Below are 17,878 nucleotides of genomic sequence, written 5' to 3'. Positions count from 1 at the left end.
TAAAAATGAATATATCTATACTTTTGAATTAGTTAAATAAAATTTGTAAACTTAAATCCTTTATATTGGAAAAAAGTAACTGGATACTGAGAAATAGAAAGGATGATAAAAATAATCCAAACCATCATCAAACAAATCTGAAATTGCAATTGTGCAACAACACAAGAAAGCGTCAAATTAATCGTAGACAACATCAAAAATCTTTGAAAAAAATAAATAAATAAATAAAATAAATAAATAAAAACAATATCAAGCCCATCAATACCTTATACCTAATTATTTCATCATAATAACATATCTCAAACACTTAAACTAATTAGTTCCTGCAAAGTTATTAGAATTGATGATGGTGAGATAAATCAAAATGATGTCTTTTAAGAATCTGGGTGGTACTACCTAACTTTGATTTTCATAAGGGCATTTGTATTAAAAACTGATTTTGATTGAATAATCAATTACAATCCTGCTAGCATATGGAAGTAAGGTGCATCAACATTTTTTATGTCCACTTGTTTAAGTAGTTAACTAACAGAGTCTCCCAAATGTAACTAATCAAAGCACTCAATTCAACTTATAATTTACATTTTACATGAACAATTTAAAACCACATTCAAAACTTGCATTAAACAAAAAAAAACCTCCATTTGATCAAAACCTCTCTCCACTATCTTACTTTTTTGCAGTTCATACCAAATTCGATTGGTATACGCTTGTACACAATTCCTCAAACAAAATAAAACTAAAAGTCATCTTTGCTATCGGGCAAAAGTTGTTCGGTTTTATTAATTTTTGCAATCTCGACTAGCAGCTTGTGTAGGGCCTGCGGCTTGGAGAAAAATGGACAGTGATCAGCACCTTTGAGACGAAAAACCTTTACAGGTGGACTTTCATCTATCATTATTTGTTGGAGAGCGATTGGTATGGCGTTATCTTCCGCAGTTTCTATATAAAAACGTCTGATTGACCCGTAGTTTGACTTAGAAAGCGAGAGCTTTTCAAGAACAGGTGAAAAGGGAATCGGTCTCATTGAGACCAACGCTAAAGCCACATCCTACAGATTGTAACCAAGAATGCAATAGTTTATTAAATAACTGTGTTTGTACTTACAGTAAAAGTGACAATTTTGACTCATTAGAGTGGGTCATAATAGGCTGTTAAATTATACTAGTATCAGACAAGTCAAATGGGTCGAAAGTTGCTCAAAGTGTAATTATAAAGCATAAAATCTCATAACACGATTTATCTAAAGTTTAAATTTTAATTGTAATAATAATATTATTTTTGTTATCATATATAACACCAGAATTAATTATTGTTAAAAATTAATTTAACATTGATAAAAAGTGTTTGTGAAGCAACAACCCAACCAGCATTAAAAATCTCAACCCAAACATATTAAAATAGTTATCCAACCTGCCCATTTTGCCACTTCGAACTAGCCAGATAGATGTAACAGATTTACATATTAGCAGGACTACGATCATACTAACTGAAATTCATACCTTTGGAGAACTCTGGTTGAACAAAAGGTCTTTCAAAAGCGATTTATCAAGATCTATAGCAGTTGGAGGCTGATTGTGCCCATTTGCATACAAAAACTTTTGAGCATGCCTCATTAGATCGTTAGTGTTTTCCTGTAACATTAATATAAACATATTCGACCTCCAATAACATTCAAGAAAATACTAATTCCGTCGATATTAAATTTGGTAAACCTTATTAAAGAACATATCAAGAGTACTTTGTCCTGTTTTCACCATTGAAGCAGCAATGAAGATAGCTTTCGCAACTTTAGTTGGGTATAGCTCCATTGCATATGATATGCAAGCACCACCAAAATCATGTCCAGCCAAAATTACCTACAAAATCAACAATGATTCGTAATCCATATTTTTCCAAAATGATTCGATGAAGTATCAAAAAGTAAAACCGCATTTTTCCAAGACCACTGCTTCACAAAAGTAGTAATGTATCAAAACAGAAAATGAAAGTGTATTATGAGTAACTGCAGCACATTTAGGTTTTATAAAGCATATAACCAATCTTCATATTGTAAACCTTCTATAATTAAACGCGAAACAACAACAACAAATGAAATATGCAATAGATAGAAAAATAACCTTTTCTCCATCTGTAAGGTGTTCAAGAAAATCTGTAAGTGGCTTCACATAATGTGACAAACTTTTGATGCTATTTGGATCAACTAAATCGATTCCACAGCCGCTTAAATCAATTGCAGTTACTTTAAATTTACATTCTTGTAAAAGTGCAATTGTTTTATACCAACACCAAGCTCCAAAACCACCTCCATGAACAAGAACGATATGACTAGTCTCCAATTCATCATGATTTAGCTCCTGTTAAACAAACTTACATTATAAGTTCACGAATTACATCATAAACTGAAACCTATAATTATAGTCCAATACGATGCAATCAATCTAAAATATCATCATCAAACTAATTAACTACATCGTAGCATGCATTTAGAGCTGTTAAAGATCTGATTCAGTGTAAAAATTTTGGATTTGTCGACTTTACCCCCGGTGGATTTTTTTTTTCCGCCAAAACCTTCAACAACAACAACAACAAAATCCAATACCACCTAGGTGGTGTATAAGGGAGGTGAGATGTAGACAATCTTTCCTCTATCCGAGAGTAAAGACAAGTCATTTCTCTACCCAGTGTAAAACTCTCAAAGTAAGGAAAGTCATCCCTCTCTATATTCGACGGATAGAGAGATTGCTTCCGAGTTGACCTCCGACCAAAAAGTAGAAAATTTATAATTTAAGAATAAAAAAGAATTAAAAAAATAAAATTAAATAAAATTAAAATAAAATAGAGACGTCATGGAAATGGTAAAATTAAATTTCCATGGATTTTAAATCCTGCCTGAAATTTACTATAAGCTCTAAGGTTAGTCAAGTCGCCAAAACCTTCAAATTTTGCCCAAAATTCTCCACCCCAAAATCTTCAAATTTTGCCTACAAACCTTCAAATTTTGCCCTAAAACCTCCAAAATTTGCCTTAAAACTTCCATTTTTGCCCAAAAAAATTGCTGCGGTTTTAAAATTTTTTTCCTACCGGTGAAAAAAATCCTGGATCCGCCACTGGACTCTCGAACTCAAATAAATGCTAATAACTGTTTTCGAGTTGTTCGAGCTTAAATACGATGCTCGTTTAATTATATGAATATTATCATAATGAATATATCATGTTCAAGTTGCTGAACAAGCTAAACGAATTCGAACTCGAGTAGCTCGATCATATGCAACTCAACTCGTCAACAACCTACATTTATTAATTAACATTTTTCCCCAATTTCGATCAATATATCTCAAAACACATACATTGAACTCCAAATTCATCATCATTTGCGAAAATTTATACACTCTGAATACTAATTAACGGAAGACAGATAACATACCTGATAACTAAAAGAAAATTGCGTAGGATCAATAAGCGAATTACGACGCTGAGTACTCGGACTCCGAGAAACACTCTGCAGACTTTTTGGTCTACCGGAATGACGTCGGACAGAAACCGATCGATCAAAATTCAAAACGTCGCCGTTTTGCTGGTGTTGCTGATAAAGAAGAGCAGCTGCAATTGCTTGACCGCGAATAACAGCGTCATCAAAGTTATCACTGTTGACAGATGATGATCGAAAACGAGACCATCGATTAATTGAAGTTGTACTGGATTGATGTGCAATGCGATTTGAGTTGAATCTTGTTCTTCTGGTTGATTTTTTTGATAAACATATTCCCATTTTTGTTTTTGTTTTTTTTTTTTTTGTAATACAAAAAAGGTGACGTAAGTTATGAGATTGAGAAGGTGGTAGTGGTGATGAACAACTAACTGGTTATGAGTAAGAATAAGATTAGATGCCGCATTTAACTACGTTAAATAAAAGTAAACTAAACTGGGGACCCTTTTAAAAACTTTTTATTTAAATCTAATATTATTTAATATTTAATTTAAGTAAGTTTATAACTCAAAACTGACTTTAACTTTGTGTTGTAAGTCCGTTGAAGTAGCCTTTTATATGAAGGCTTTAATAATCGTAATTTATATTATTATTTTTTTTTTTATTTTTTTTTTTTTTGAAAGGCAAAAAATATATCATTACCACGAAACGAAGTACACGAAAAACGTAAGCAGCCTTGAGCAACCTTCAAGTTGGAATACCCAAACCATACCACGAACAATTACAAAACTACAAAATCCAAAAGACTATAATTACACAAAGCGGTTGCGAAGGAAGCAACCTACAAAACTAAGAAGAGATCACGAGCTGCTGAGATATGTCGAAGGGCTGGAGAGCCATGTAAACCAATCAAGATGCTTACCCTTTGCTCTTGATGAAATCCACTCGAAGGAAATAATTTGGATCTCGTTTAACGCACCGGGAAAACTCCAAGATTTACCTTTGAACACCATGTCGTTCTGATTCCTCCATATCAAATAAGCAACCACCCATTTGAGAGCATGCCAAACTTTGATTCCAAATCTTGAGGATGTCGTGGGGGCACTATCACTTAGAATATCCGAGATGTCGTAAGTTGAATAGGTTCCCAAATTCCACCATTTAATTACCATTTCCCAAATGTCACGTGAATGCTTACAGAAGATGAAGATATGATCCACCGACTCAGTATCATCGTCACATGAAACGAACCGTATGTAAGTCTATCCCTCTTTTATCAAGTTCCAACCGCACGGGCATACGCTTTTTTTTAAGCCTCCACGCGAAGATCTCTAGCTTTTTAGGAACTAGATTATTCCGTAGAGAGCTGTGTGATGAAGCGTGTGGACCAAGCAACTGTTCATCAACAAGGGAGGATAGCTTTTTAACGGTAAACAGCCTGTTAGAAGATAAGTTCCATTTCCAAGAGTCCCTGCTATTTCTGTTGCACGAAAATGATGAGATCAGGTTAATCAAATTTCCCAGTTCACTCGACGTTCTACCAGTTGGCTCCCGATACCAATTCCAAGCGCAGGTAATGCCACCATCATCAAAAGTAACTTTGTCCTTTAGCAAAGCAGTTTTATTTTCTTCAAGCCTGTACAATCTAGGAAAACGAACGTGTAATTTGTCCCCGCCGACCCAATGCTCGTGCCAAAAAGAAGTCTCTCCGCCATCTCCAATGGATTTGACGAATGAACTTCTAAAGGGCACTTGCATTTCGTCAATCACAGAGCCAATAGAAATAATATTATGCCAAGTCCCGGATATTGGAGGGCGACCGGAGTCACTCCCCAACATTAGGTTTCCGCATAAGCCATAAATACTACGAATGACCCTAACCCGTAAAGAATTGGTTTCGATTTTGAACCTCCACCACCATTTTCCCAAAAGCACGAGATTTTTGCTTTTTAAAGACCCGATGTTTAACCCTCCCGTTATCGTAAGTGTTAATTGTATTTTCCCATTTTACCCATGAAATTTTTGAACCCGAACCCGAGCTGCCCAAAAGAAAGATTTTCTTACACACTCGAGAGTTTTAAGTACGCATGGCGGAGCACGGTAGAGTGAAAAAAAGTACAACGGGAGACTAGATAGAACCGATTTAATAAGCACTAATCTTCCTCCAAAAGATAACGAACGCATTTTCCACCCCGAAAGTCTTGAGTTGAATTTGTCAATCACCGGTTGCCAATCTTTTAGTTTGTTCATTTTTAAACCGATAGGTAGACCGAGATAAGTGAAGGGGAATTTACCCACTTGGCAATTCAAGTAGTTAGCTAGAAGACTAACTTCCTCATGAGCAACCCCAACTCCGAAAATGTAGCTTTTTTGAAATTAACTTTCAAACCCGACGCTAACTCAAAACACTTAAGAAGGTTTCTTAGATTTAAGGCATTTAGACGGCTCCATTCCCCGAATAATATAGTGTCATCCGCATATTGCAAGTGTGAAACTATAACCTTATCAGTGCCTACTTCTATCCCTTTAATTAGCCCTTTATCCAATGCCCCTTTTGTGAGGATGTTTAAACCTTCGGCCGCCAAAATAAAAAGAAACGGGGATAGTGGATCCCCTTGTCACACGCCTCTACCAAGTGAAAACTCATTTGTTGGGCTTCCATTAACTAGGATGGAAATTGAAGCCGATTGAAGACATGTAGAGATCTATTTTCTCCATTTACACCCGAACCCCATGCATTTCATCACATCCGATAAGAAGTTCCAATTGAGACTATCAAAAGCCTTTTCAAAATCTACTTTAAACACAATACCTTTTTTCGATTGTTTTCAAGAAAATCAATGGTTTCATTTGCGATTAGCGCACCGTCTAAGATAAAACGCCCTTTGACGAATGCACTTTGCTCCGACCCAATTAACGATGGAATGACCTTTCGTAATCGATTTGATAGAATTTTTGACAAAAATTTGTAATAACTACCAATTAAGCTTATCGGCCTGTAATCACTTAAACCCAACGAGTCCTTTTTTGGCACTAAAGTAACAAAAGATGCATTGCATCCTTCGAAATTTCTCCATTTTCTCAAAACCAATTTATTGCCTCGGTAAGATCAAACTTTACTATATCCCAATTTTTTTTGAAGAACCGCATATTGAAGTCATCCGGTCCAGGTGCTTTCGTGCTCCCACAATCATTTATAGCCTCTCGAATTTTATCTTCTAAAATACGACTCTCCAAGAGTGCTACCTCGTTCTCAGTAATACTGGGGTAAAAAAAGGTCTTCCAAGGATGGCCGCATAGCATCAGGTTCTTGGAAAAAAAAATTTAAGTGGTTGAAAGCTTCGTCTTTGATATCCTTGGGATTTTCGTTCCAGCTTCCGTTAATGTCCAAACCTCTTATATTGCATCTGTTGTATTTATCACGTATAACCGGATGAAAAAATCTCGAATTCTCATCTCCCTCAAGACACCATTTAAGCCTAGCCTTTTGCTTTAGCATTCTAGATTTAGACGATTCCAATTCTAACCATTTTTCCTCGCATTTTTCCATTCGTCTAACTCTGATGTGGATGTACAACTGTCTCAACCTTTAGTTCCAGAGATGTCGCTTTGTGTTTGAGCAACTCTATGTCATTGTCCAGCTGCCCGTAATTCTTCTTGCTCCAATCTCTGAGTGCATTTTCACATTTTTTTAAATTTATACATGAATGCACAGTCTTTGCGATGACCAACCGTAACCGGCTTATTCCATGCCTCCGAAATGACCTGCTCAGTACCATTTACATCTAACCAAACGTCAAAAACTTTGAAAGGTTTAGGCCCGAAATATTTATTCTCATTTTTTAGTACAATTGGGCAGTGGTCAGAACTTGTGCGTTCCATGGCTATGGCTGTCAAAATGCCCCAAGAAGCGTGGAATTTTTCTGAGACCAAAAAGCGGTCTAATTTGCTGAATTTTGTGCCATCGTCACTAACACGTGTAAAAAACCTGCCTCCGATTGAGATATCTATCATATTGTTTGAAAGGATGAAGTCATTGAACCTTTTTGCCCTACTATCAATGTAGTTACAATTGAAACACTCCGCTTGATTTCTGACTTCATTAAAATCCCCGCACAACACCCAAGCTTCTTCCAGATCCTCTACTAGTTTAGCTAGAGAATCCCATAATTTTTGTTTTCTCACGTCATCATGGGGGCCATAGACGTTGACAACGTTAAGAGATTCTCCATTGCTCTTCCATTTCCCTCGAATACCAAGAACACAATCAAAAGAGATTACATCAGTTGCCTCAAAATAGTTAATGTCCCAAATTAGGAGTTGTCCCCCCGATTTCCCGACCATCTCCCGTTGAATGAATTCGCAATCCACAGAACCCCATAAATTGTGTATCCACGTATTACTCACTGTGTGAAGTTTAGCTTTGTGTAACGCTAAAACAATTGGTTTCTCTTTCAAAATTAACCTTTTTGTTGGCCCAAATTTACTCTCCTTCCCGATTCCGAACCCTATGATGTTATATGATAAAATCTTAATCATTAAAACAAACATATTGAAAGGGAATGGAAACAACAAACTTACTTGGCAGGTTGCTTCCTCTGCCATTTTAAACCCAGCTGACAACCAAATTCGTACACCCCATCAGTATTAAATTTTTTTGACGCATATGAATTAGTACCTAAATCTTTAATATTACTTGTACCCTCATCTAGCCTCTTGTTTTGCTTCGAAGTCTGGGTTTCTGTGTTAGAAGAGCACGCTTGGTTCAGGTTATTCACGCAGGAGGTGCAATTGGAACGTATATGGTTGTTCTCTGTTCTGGGTTTCCTAGCATTGTACTTGATATTCATCATCCTTGAAGATGACTTCCAGCTCTAAATCCCCGTCCAACAACAATCTTTTTTAGGTTTTCCTTTTGTGCTTGTGCCATTTTTTTCTCCCAATTGTTTCTTTTGCGGCTTGACTTTTGTTGATGATTTGGATTTGCAGATCTTGGCCCCATTGATAGGATCAGATAATGTGTCAATGGGTCTTGAGGTTCGCTTGCCCAATTCACCATGATCCATTATCTTAGATTTAGCAGATTTAGAAGACTCCAGCCCAGTTAGATCCTTTTTATTATTTCCCGAATTTGGGCTGTTGGGCAATGGGCTAGTCTGGCCCAACTTGTTTCGTTCACTTTGCAGTTGTCCAAGTGATGTTGGACTGTCCAATTTTTCTTCATTAAAAGTAGCATCATTATTATACGGCGCCGTACCTTGGGACCCATCTAATTGCCCGCTTAGATTTTTGGGAGTAGGGTTTTCATTTTCTTCAATGCACGCGTCATAATTGTTGTCTCGAGACTGATGATTGACACTGCAGCACCCAGACTCCTCGTCTTCGGTTATAGGATTTTCTCGGTAACCTGTATGATTGCCGGAGTTTCCTCCGTTACCTGAATTTTCATCTTCTTCAATCTGATTTTCTCCATTTTGGCTATGGTTATGATCTCTTCCAGCAGTTCCATCTAACCCCGCGTTTCCTTGTTCATTTTTATGATCGAAGTTAAAGAAGTTTTCGTCATTAGAGACTTCAAAGGAGTCATCCACGTACTCGTCAGTCTAATTTTTCAGAATTGCTCCATTCGCTTTTTTTCATTGAACCAAAATCAAATTGTATTGTTCTATTCATATCTTCCTTAATACTTACATAATATATTGTATTTCAATCGAATATATTGACCCAACCATCATATTGGACTGTGTTGTTTCGGGTATGAATTAACACTCTTCCATGAAGAAGATTTTGGTTGCCTTCTTCAATACTACAATTCTCCATATCCAATATTCTGCCCCACCATCCTGCAATTAACTTGAAAGTGTCTTCATTCCAGCAAATAACAGGGACCCCACTAATGTTAACCCATATTAACCTTCCCGGAGCTCGATAAGTATTAGCAAGGGTTCTTATATCGCTACAACATTTGTGAATGGAGTGACTTGTATGATTGATCAAGTTGTTTGCTACCTCTTGCGAATCACAAATCAAAAGGACTGATGGGTCTCCTAAATATTTGATTTGAACATTGTTAAGACCTTCTGCATGCAAAGTTCTTCAAGTTGCAAGAATAGGTCTACACCTTTCAGTTCGCATATAATGGATTTACCCATTAGATTATGATTTTGCGTTCTGGCAGTGACCGTTCTTTGGCCAGTATACTTAAGCTCCTGCTTCGATTCAAAGTTTTCGAAATCTTCGTTCACAGATCTTCTTTTTTGGAGTTGAGTTTATCCCTCAGGTCTTGTTGGTGGTTTTGATTTTGTGCAACTTCACAGAACCGCCGGTTGTCTACGAAGGCATTATTGTAACTTTGATTTTCATTCCTGAACACTCTCTTCTGGTACATCTGATTATGGTTCTCATCTTCTCTATCTTTGGCTTTGAATATCTTGATAGGATTGCCATTGAACGAGATTTTTTCCAATTCTTCAAGTAGACGATTAGAACATCTAACATTACCGAATCTCACGAACGCAAACCTGCACCCATTTTTTAGCCTTTTTCCCGCCACACAAATGTCTCTTAAGTCACCGAACGTTGTGAAACATTTCCACAGTTCCTCAACATTCCAACATTTTGGGAAGTTGAAAAACATGTACGAAGTCAATTGAATTCGAATAATCTTGTTAAACGATCCTGTAGTCGCCCGTTGTACCTTGTTCGCATCGTTGTAGCTCCGCCATAGCCTGCAAACTCCTCACTCCTCACTTTCTCTCTCCTCATTTTCTCTCACCTCCCTAAAGTGTTTATATTACGTTTATAAAATATAACAATCCATTATACGTTGTTATTAATTGTGTATATGAGTGACATTTGTGTGTAATGGGTACGGACCAATGGCGGAGACAGGGGGGACAGGCGGAGACAGGGGGGACAGGGTGGTGCTCCGCCACCCTCAACAACCAAAGTTTAACTATTATTAATCCATAATTTTAGTACAAGTTATATTAGTTTGGGATGATTTAATGTTAAAAAAATACTCTGTAATATGAAAAAAATAATCGGTAATTGTTATGATTTTTGCTTCTTTTATTCAGTAACATACAATATTTACTATTGTTCAAAAGATGTGACCATGTTCCTTTGTTATAAGTTACGATATATAAATAATTCAAGCCTCCTTTATCTTGAATTTTTGGCTCCGCGTCTGGTACGAACACTTATATTTGCAGCACGTCCACATTAATTTTTTCCTTATTCGTGTAACCTTCAATGATTTAACTTTTTGGCATTGTCCGTGACCCGCGAATACCACAATCGGTGAACAAACCCTCATGTTGTAAATATTATATACTATTTAACTAATTACAAAATTTATCGCAACAAAAACGTATTACATACGATAGCTGTATGACAAAACGATCAATTACAAATTCACTTATTATAATGTTGTTTTACATTTTATTGATGACTATGAATAGAAGAGTCCATATGCAGCTTTTGTGTAGAGATACAATTGAATATGTGTATACCGTATACATTATTCTTATATTTTTTTAAATGACTAATTTATTATTTTTATTTTTATGTAGCTAAAAGTAATTAAATAATTCTAAATTAAAAAATCCATCGTATTCTTCTCATATTTTCAAAGAATTATCGTTTTTGTTAATATTTAATTAAAATTTGAAAATTAGTATAGAAGTTTTTGCTAACTTATAGATATGTATGTATGTATGTATGTATGTATGTATTTTGATATAGATAAAAAGATTTACGGTGTATTAATTAAAGCTTTTAACTAATTGAATATAGATTTTGTATATTTTAAAGTTTCGTAGGATATACATCATGATGATGTAATATATTTTCCAAACTTAATACTACGTTTTATAAGGAAATTAATTGTTTATAAAAGCATTTTTGATAGATTAATTGTAAATTTTTGTTATAGCACTATAAATTTAAATTTTTTAATTAGATGGCTATATTATAAGAGTATCGATTGTAATTTGCCCAATCCAATAATTAAAAGTTTCTAAAATAAATAATTGTTCTATTAAGCATTTCTTTTAATATATAGTATAAATATAAATATAAATATAAATATAAATATAAATATAAATATAAATATAAATATAAATATAAATATAAATATAAATATAAATATAAATATAAATAATATAATATAAAGTATATTAAAAGTTATATTTAATTTTATTACCCATATTTAATAATGATATATATATATATATATATATATATATATATATATATATATATATATAGTATATTTATATTTATATTTATATTTATAATTATATTTATATTTATATTTATATTTATAACTATAAAAGTAAAACTATATTTTTTCTTTTGAAACCATACACGTCCTTTAAGTTATTATTCATATTCAATCAACAAATCATTTATATTCATTCAATATTCATATGTATCATTCATTCATTTACGTCACTAATATTCAGTCTTAAACAAGTGAATTGATTGATTATTTGATTCATTAGGTGACCATCATCATCCTTGATCATAATAGATGAGGGCAACAGTTGATTAGTGTTTATACAATAACCGGCGATCTTATATTGATATGGGGATATCCAAGTCACTAAGATGTGGAATGGAGTGATTATGGTTTTTGCTTTGTTCGCTGGCGATTCCTCGAAGGTAACAATCAAGTGATTGTTTTACGTCACCGAGGTAAGTAATGTAACATGTGATGTTAGAATGAGAGTGAATGTTGAATGAGGAGTGTATCATGCATTTTTTTCTATTTATATGCGAATTGGAGCGGCTTCCCATACCGGCTCACTAGTTCCCAATGCTTTTGGAATACTAGTTGACCTTTCCTTATTCGTATGCCTGCAGAGGAAAGCAACCCTGTCCCTTTCCTTTGCTGTACGAGCGTGCAGCCGAGCTAGGAATAGTTCAGCTAGCTTGACTTTGTAATTGACCGAGGTTTTTGGGCTCCAAGATCACTATTCTTGCTCTGGTTTCTGAACCTCGTTAATTGTAGATGATGTTTCCTTCGTACTATATATTGTGGCAAATTCCACCGAAGTAAACTGCGAAGCTATTATGTACGAACCGGAGGTGAGGTACACTATCAAGCCCCCCAGTTTAATTTGACGAAGCATTACTATCGACATATAAGCTTCGTGAAGTTAAACTTATTAGTAATCATTTTTGCCACTTTGATTTGACGTTTAACTGCGCCAGTTAAAGCTCTTGTCGATAAATATTACCGTTACACCCTTAATGATGGAATCTTTTGCTCTTTGCTGCCAAGGGTACGATCGTCCAATAAATTCCGGTTACTAAGGGTTTTGTGCATATTTGATTTGACGGCTACCCCTTCATCTATCTTAAGGGTAAAAACTTGCATCTTCTCCCTCTGTTTTCACCCGTCTTTTTTCAAAAACTTAGTCTTTCTAGAAATCTTTCATCCTCGCACACTAAGGTACTTACAGATTTCTATCAATTATTTTCTTTCTTCTCCTTTTTGTTATTTTTACCATGTCAAAACGTGGTATTGAGGCTTCTTTTAGCGATGTTAAACCCTCTTTGCTATCGTATCTACTTCAAATGCTTGGTTTGAAACCTGTTGATATGCTTATTCCTGCTAGTGACAAGCATATTTTACAACCTCCTAAGGGTTATGTTGGTGTGTACACCCAATTGTTTACAGAATGTAATGTTAGGGTTAATATCTCTTCTTTTTTCCCTAGTGTCTTAGATTACTTTAAGGTGAGTATCTCTGTCTTTCATCCTTTGGCCTCGAAGAATGTTATGTCTTTTGAGGTTATGTATAGGGCTTACGGTGGAGAGCTATGACAACCCGGAAATTTCCGACTAAATTTAAACCTAACTTTTATATGATTCCGATGATTCACGAACAATTTTATGTGTGTATATATATATATATATATATATATATATATATATATATATATATATATATATATATATATATATATATATATATATATATTAATTAAAAATGTTACGTGTTATAATAATTTCTATTATTTAAACGATTTTAAAATAAACTTTAAAATATAATTGATTTTGAAAAAAAAAACTAAATATTAAATAAATATTTCAAATATATATTTCGAAATGAATATATATATATATATATATATATATATATATATATATATATATATATATATATATATATATATATATATATATATATTTCAATGTAATGAATTAGTAAAAAGAAAATAATACTTATCATGTAGTAAATGTAATAATAATAATAATAATAATAATAATAATAATAATAATAATAATAATAATAATAATAATAATAATAATAATAATAATAATAATAATGAGACTAAAAAGAATCCTAAACAAATACATCCTTATGTTGACTAAAAATAAATAAATAAATAAAAAGGAAAATATAAACTAGTACATCCTTATGTTGACTAAAAATAAAATTATAAACTAGTATACATATAGTCAATTTTGGTACATAAAGTATGTATTTTTATATTGAAATTTTAGGATATAAATACTCTTGAATGCAAACATTAAACTTGCACCATTTCTCACATTTACAAAGTGTTTCTTTCTTTCTCTCCATTATCATCTTTGTTCTTACACTTCATTATTAGTATTCTTAATCAAGAATCAAACCACTAAAGGTAGTTATAAGCCTACTGAATTATAACATAATCAAACCACTAAAGGTAGTTATAAGCCTACTGAATTATAACATATTATTTAATGATACCGCAACCCGCATGCGCACCCCATATGTATGCGGGCACCCATTAGTGTGCGTATGCATGTGCTCATATGCGTTATGCGGTATGCGGATTCGTATCTAATGCCTTTGTTCCCGATACAGCGATTACTTGGCTATCAAGTAAATATCTTTTCCATAATTACATCCGTGATTCGGGGGAGTTCGTTATGGAAAAGATTGCCATTATCTCGGATGGTTCTAGAATTAGGGTTTGCCTATATATACAAACCCTAACTATCATTCTAAACACAATCACCTTACGTAATCATCATCTAATACACGTCTTACGTAACCAACATTGCCGAGCATCTTCCAAAGGTTAACAGGTTAGTTTCTTGATTAACTAGTACCTACGACCTTATTTGGAGCCTTCTAATCGACGACCGTCATTAAAGGTGGACTTAATCACTTGGCCACCCCGCCGACATCATCATGTCGGCCAGGGTTATTCACGGTAGCCGGACCGGAGAGGCTTATTCTAAGATCCTTAAACCTCACTTTACGCGTTGAATAGGCATATTACTTCTATGGTTAAAATATGCATGATCAAGTGGTGCTTTCATTGAGAGCTGAACTAATTCAAGACATGTTTATTTGTTTTTTCTTTTAAAGTTTTGAATTATAAGGCTTATTGTTCACAAAATTTTTTGAATTTTTTCTTTAACAGTAACATGACTTCCGGGGAATCATCGAAACGTACTCAAACAGATAATCAAAACACGCCGTCTGGTAATCAGCAGACGCAAGCTATGACTACGGGGGCGGGATACGCGCCATATCTTCCACCTGTATCCGGCGAGCCTTTTCAGAGGTATAAGCCGATATATCCAGATGGGATTACACCGCCAAGGGCAAACTCGCCAGTTACCATCACGCGGTTAGAATTTTCCGTGGTGGATCCAAGGGTCATCTTGGTAGGCACTAGCGGTGAAACAGTAGGCCCACACGTGGTATGCTGCGGCCAGGTACCTATTTATAGTACCACGGTTTCAATCCCTCTGCAGACGCAGAGTGTTCAGCAGAATTCATCGTTTACACCGTTGCAACCTTGGCAACCACCGCGTCCAATTTCGCAGTTTTTGACTCCTGCAGATGCGCAGGCATTACTTAATAGTGAAATGTCCCGTTCTTATTGATTAAAAACGTTCCATATTAATTGATTTCGTTGCGAGGTTTTAACCTCTATATGAGACGTTTTTCAAAGACTGCATTCATTTTTAAAACAAACCATAACCTTTATTTCATAAATAAAGGTTTAAAAAGCTTTACGTACATTATCAAATAATGATAATCTAAAATATCCTGTTTACACACGACCATTACATAATGGTTTACAATACAAATATGTTACATCGAAATCAGTTTCTTGAATGCAGTTTTTACACAATATCATACAAACATAGACTCCAAATCTTGTCCTTATTTTAGTATGCAACAGCGGAAGCTCTTAGTATTCAACTGAGAATAAACATGCTTTAAACGTCAACAAAAATGTTGGTGAGTTATAGGTTTAACATATATATATCAAATCGTAACAATAGACCACAAGATTTCATATTTCAATACACATCCCATACATAGAGATAAAAATCATTCATATGGTGAATACCTGGTAACCGACATTAACAAGATGCATATATAAGAATATCCCCATCATTCCGGGACACCCTTCGGATATGATATAAATTTCGAAGTACTAAAGCATCCGGTACTTTGGATGGGGTTTGTTAGGCCCAAAAGATCTATCTTTAGGATTCGCGTCAATTAGGGTGTCTGTTCCCTAATTCTTAGATTACCAGACTTAATAAAAAGGGGCATATTCGATTTCGATAATTCAACCATAGAATGTAGTTTCACGTACTTGTGTCTATTTTGTAAATCATTTATAAAACCTGCATGTATTCTCATCCCAAAAATATTAGATTTTAAAAGTGGGACTATAACTCACTTTCACAGATTTTTACTTTGTCGGGAAGTAAGACTTGGCCACTGGTTGATTCATGAACCTATAACAAAATATACATATATATCAAAGTATGTTCAAAATATATTTACAACACTTTTAATATATTTTGATGTTTTAAGTTTATTAAGTCAGCTGTCCTCGTTAGTAACCTACAACTAGTTGTCCACAGTTAGATGTACAGAAATAAATCGATAAATATTATCTTGAATCAATTCACGACCCAGTGTATACGTATCTCAGTATTGATCACAACTCAAACTATATATATTTTGGAATCAACCTCAACCCTGTATAGCTAACTCCAACATTCACATATAGAGTGTCTATGGTTGTTCCGAAATATATATAGATGTGTCGACATGATAGGTCGAAATATTGTATACGTGTCTATGGTATCTCAAGATTACATAATATACAATACAAGTTGATTAAGTTATGGTTGGAATAGATTTGTTACCAATTTTCACGTAGCTAAAATGAGAAAAATTATCCAATCTTGTTTTACCCATAACTTCTTCATTTTAAATCCGTTTTGAGTGAATCAAATTGATATGGTTTCATATTGAACTCTATTTTATGAATCTAAACAGAAAAATTATAGGTTTATAGTCGGAAAAATAAGTTACAAGTCGTTTTTGTAAAGGTAGTCATTTCAGTCGAAAGAACGACGTCTAGATGACCATTTTAGAAAACATACTTCCACTTTGAGTTTAACCATAATTTTTGGATATAGTTTCATGTTCATAATAAAAATCATTTTCCCAGAATAACAACTTTTAAATCAAATTTTATCATAGTTTTTAATTAACTAACCCAAAACAGCCCGCGGTGTTACTACGACGGCGTAAATCCGGTTTTACGGTGTTTTTCGTGTTTCCAGGTTTTAAATCATTAAGTTAGCATATCATATAGATATAGAACATGTGTTTAGTTGATTTTAAAAGTCAAGTTAGAAGGATTAACTTTTATTTGCGAACAAGTTTAGAATTAACTAAACTATGTTCTAGTGATTACATGTTTAAACCTTCGAATAAGATAGCTTTATATGTATGAATCGAATGATGTTATGAACATCATTAATACCTCAAGTTCCTTGGATAAACCTACTGGAAATGAGAAAAATATATCTAGCTTCAAAGGATCCTTGGATGGCTTGAAAGTTCTTGAAGAAGAATCATGACACGAAAACAATTTCAAGTAAGATTTCCACTTGAAATAAGATTGTTATAGTTATAGAAATTGAATTAAAGTTTGAATATGATTATTACCTTGTATTAGAAAGATAACCTACTGTAAGTAACAAAGGTTTCTTGATCTTGGATGATTACTTGGAATGGATTTAGAAAACTTGGAAGTAAACTTGCAATCTTGGAAGTATTCTTGATTTTATGAAACTAGAACTTTTGGAATTTATGAAGAATACTTAGAACTTGAAGATAGAACTTGAGAGAGATCAATTAGATGAAGAAAATTGAAGAATGAAAGTGTTTGTAGGTGTTTTTGGTCGTTGGTGTATGGATTAGATATAAAGGATATGTAATTTTGTTTTCATGTAAATAAGTCATGAATGATTACTCATATTTTTGTAATTTTATGAGATATTTCATACTAGTTGCCAAATGATGGTTCCCACATGTGTTAGGTGACTCAAATGGGCTGCTAAGAGCTGATCATTGGAGTGTATATACCAATAGTACATACATCTAAAAGCTGTGTATTG

At 34.0% G+C, this 17,878-nt stretch overlaps 3 protein-coding genes across 3 annotated transcripts; all 3 read right to left on the bottom strand.

Annotated features, from left to right (window-relative positions):
* Positions 1-484: 484 nt before the first annotated feature.
* On the bottom strand, positions 485-3,806 carry LOC139847510 (putative methylesterase 11, chloroplastic). The gene is made up of 5 exons (XM_071837180.1): positions 3,428-3,806; positions 2,121-2,357; positions 1,716-1,859; positions 1,503-1,634; positions 485-1,051 (listed from the first exon to the last, which is right to left on the bottom strand). The coding sequence occupies exons 1-5, from the start codon at positions 3,770-3,772 to the stop codon at positions 740-742; spliced, it is 1,170 nt and encodes a 389-aa protein (XP_071693281.1). The 5' UTR covers positions 3,773-3,806; the 3' UTR covers positions 485-739.
* A 484-nt stretch (positions 3,807-4,290) lies between these two features.
* LOC139848921 (uncharacterized) lies at positions 4,291-4,602 on the bottom strand. The gene has a single exon (XM_071838602.1). It carries the CDS (start codon positions 4,600-4,602, stop codon positions 4,291-4,293), a length of 312 nt encoding a protein of 103 aa, XP_071694703.1.
* Positions 4,603-6,683: 2,081 nt separating this feature from the next.
* On the bottom strand, positions 6,684-8,280 carry LOC139848920 (uncharacterized). The gene is made up of 3 exons (XM_071838600.1): positions 8,109-8,280; positions 7,134-7,938; positions 6,684-7,017 (listed from the first exon to the last, which is right to left on the bottom strand). The coding sequence occupies exons 1-3, from the start codon at positions 8,278-8,280 to the stop codon at positions 6,684-6,686; spliced, it is 1,311 nt and encodes a 436-aa protein (XP_071694701.1).
* Between the last annotated feature and the right edge of the window lie 9,598 nt (positions 8,281-17,878).

This window comes from Rutidosis leptorrhynchoides, chromosome 5 (assembly GCF_046630445.1).
Source record: "Rutidosis leptorrhynchoides isolate AG116_Rl617_1_P2 chromosome 5, CSIRO_AGI_Rlap_v1, whole genome shotgun sequence".
NCBI lineage: Eukaryota > Viridiplantae > Streptophyta > Magnoliopsida > Asterales > Asteraceae > Rutidosis > Rutidosis leptorrhynchoides.
This window is presented reverse-complemented; position numbering and strand designations above follow the sequence as displayed.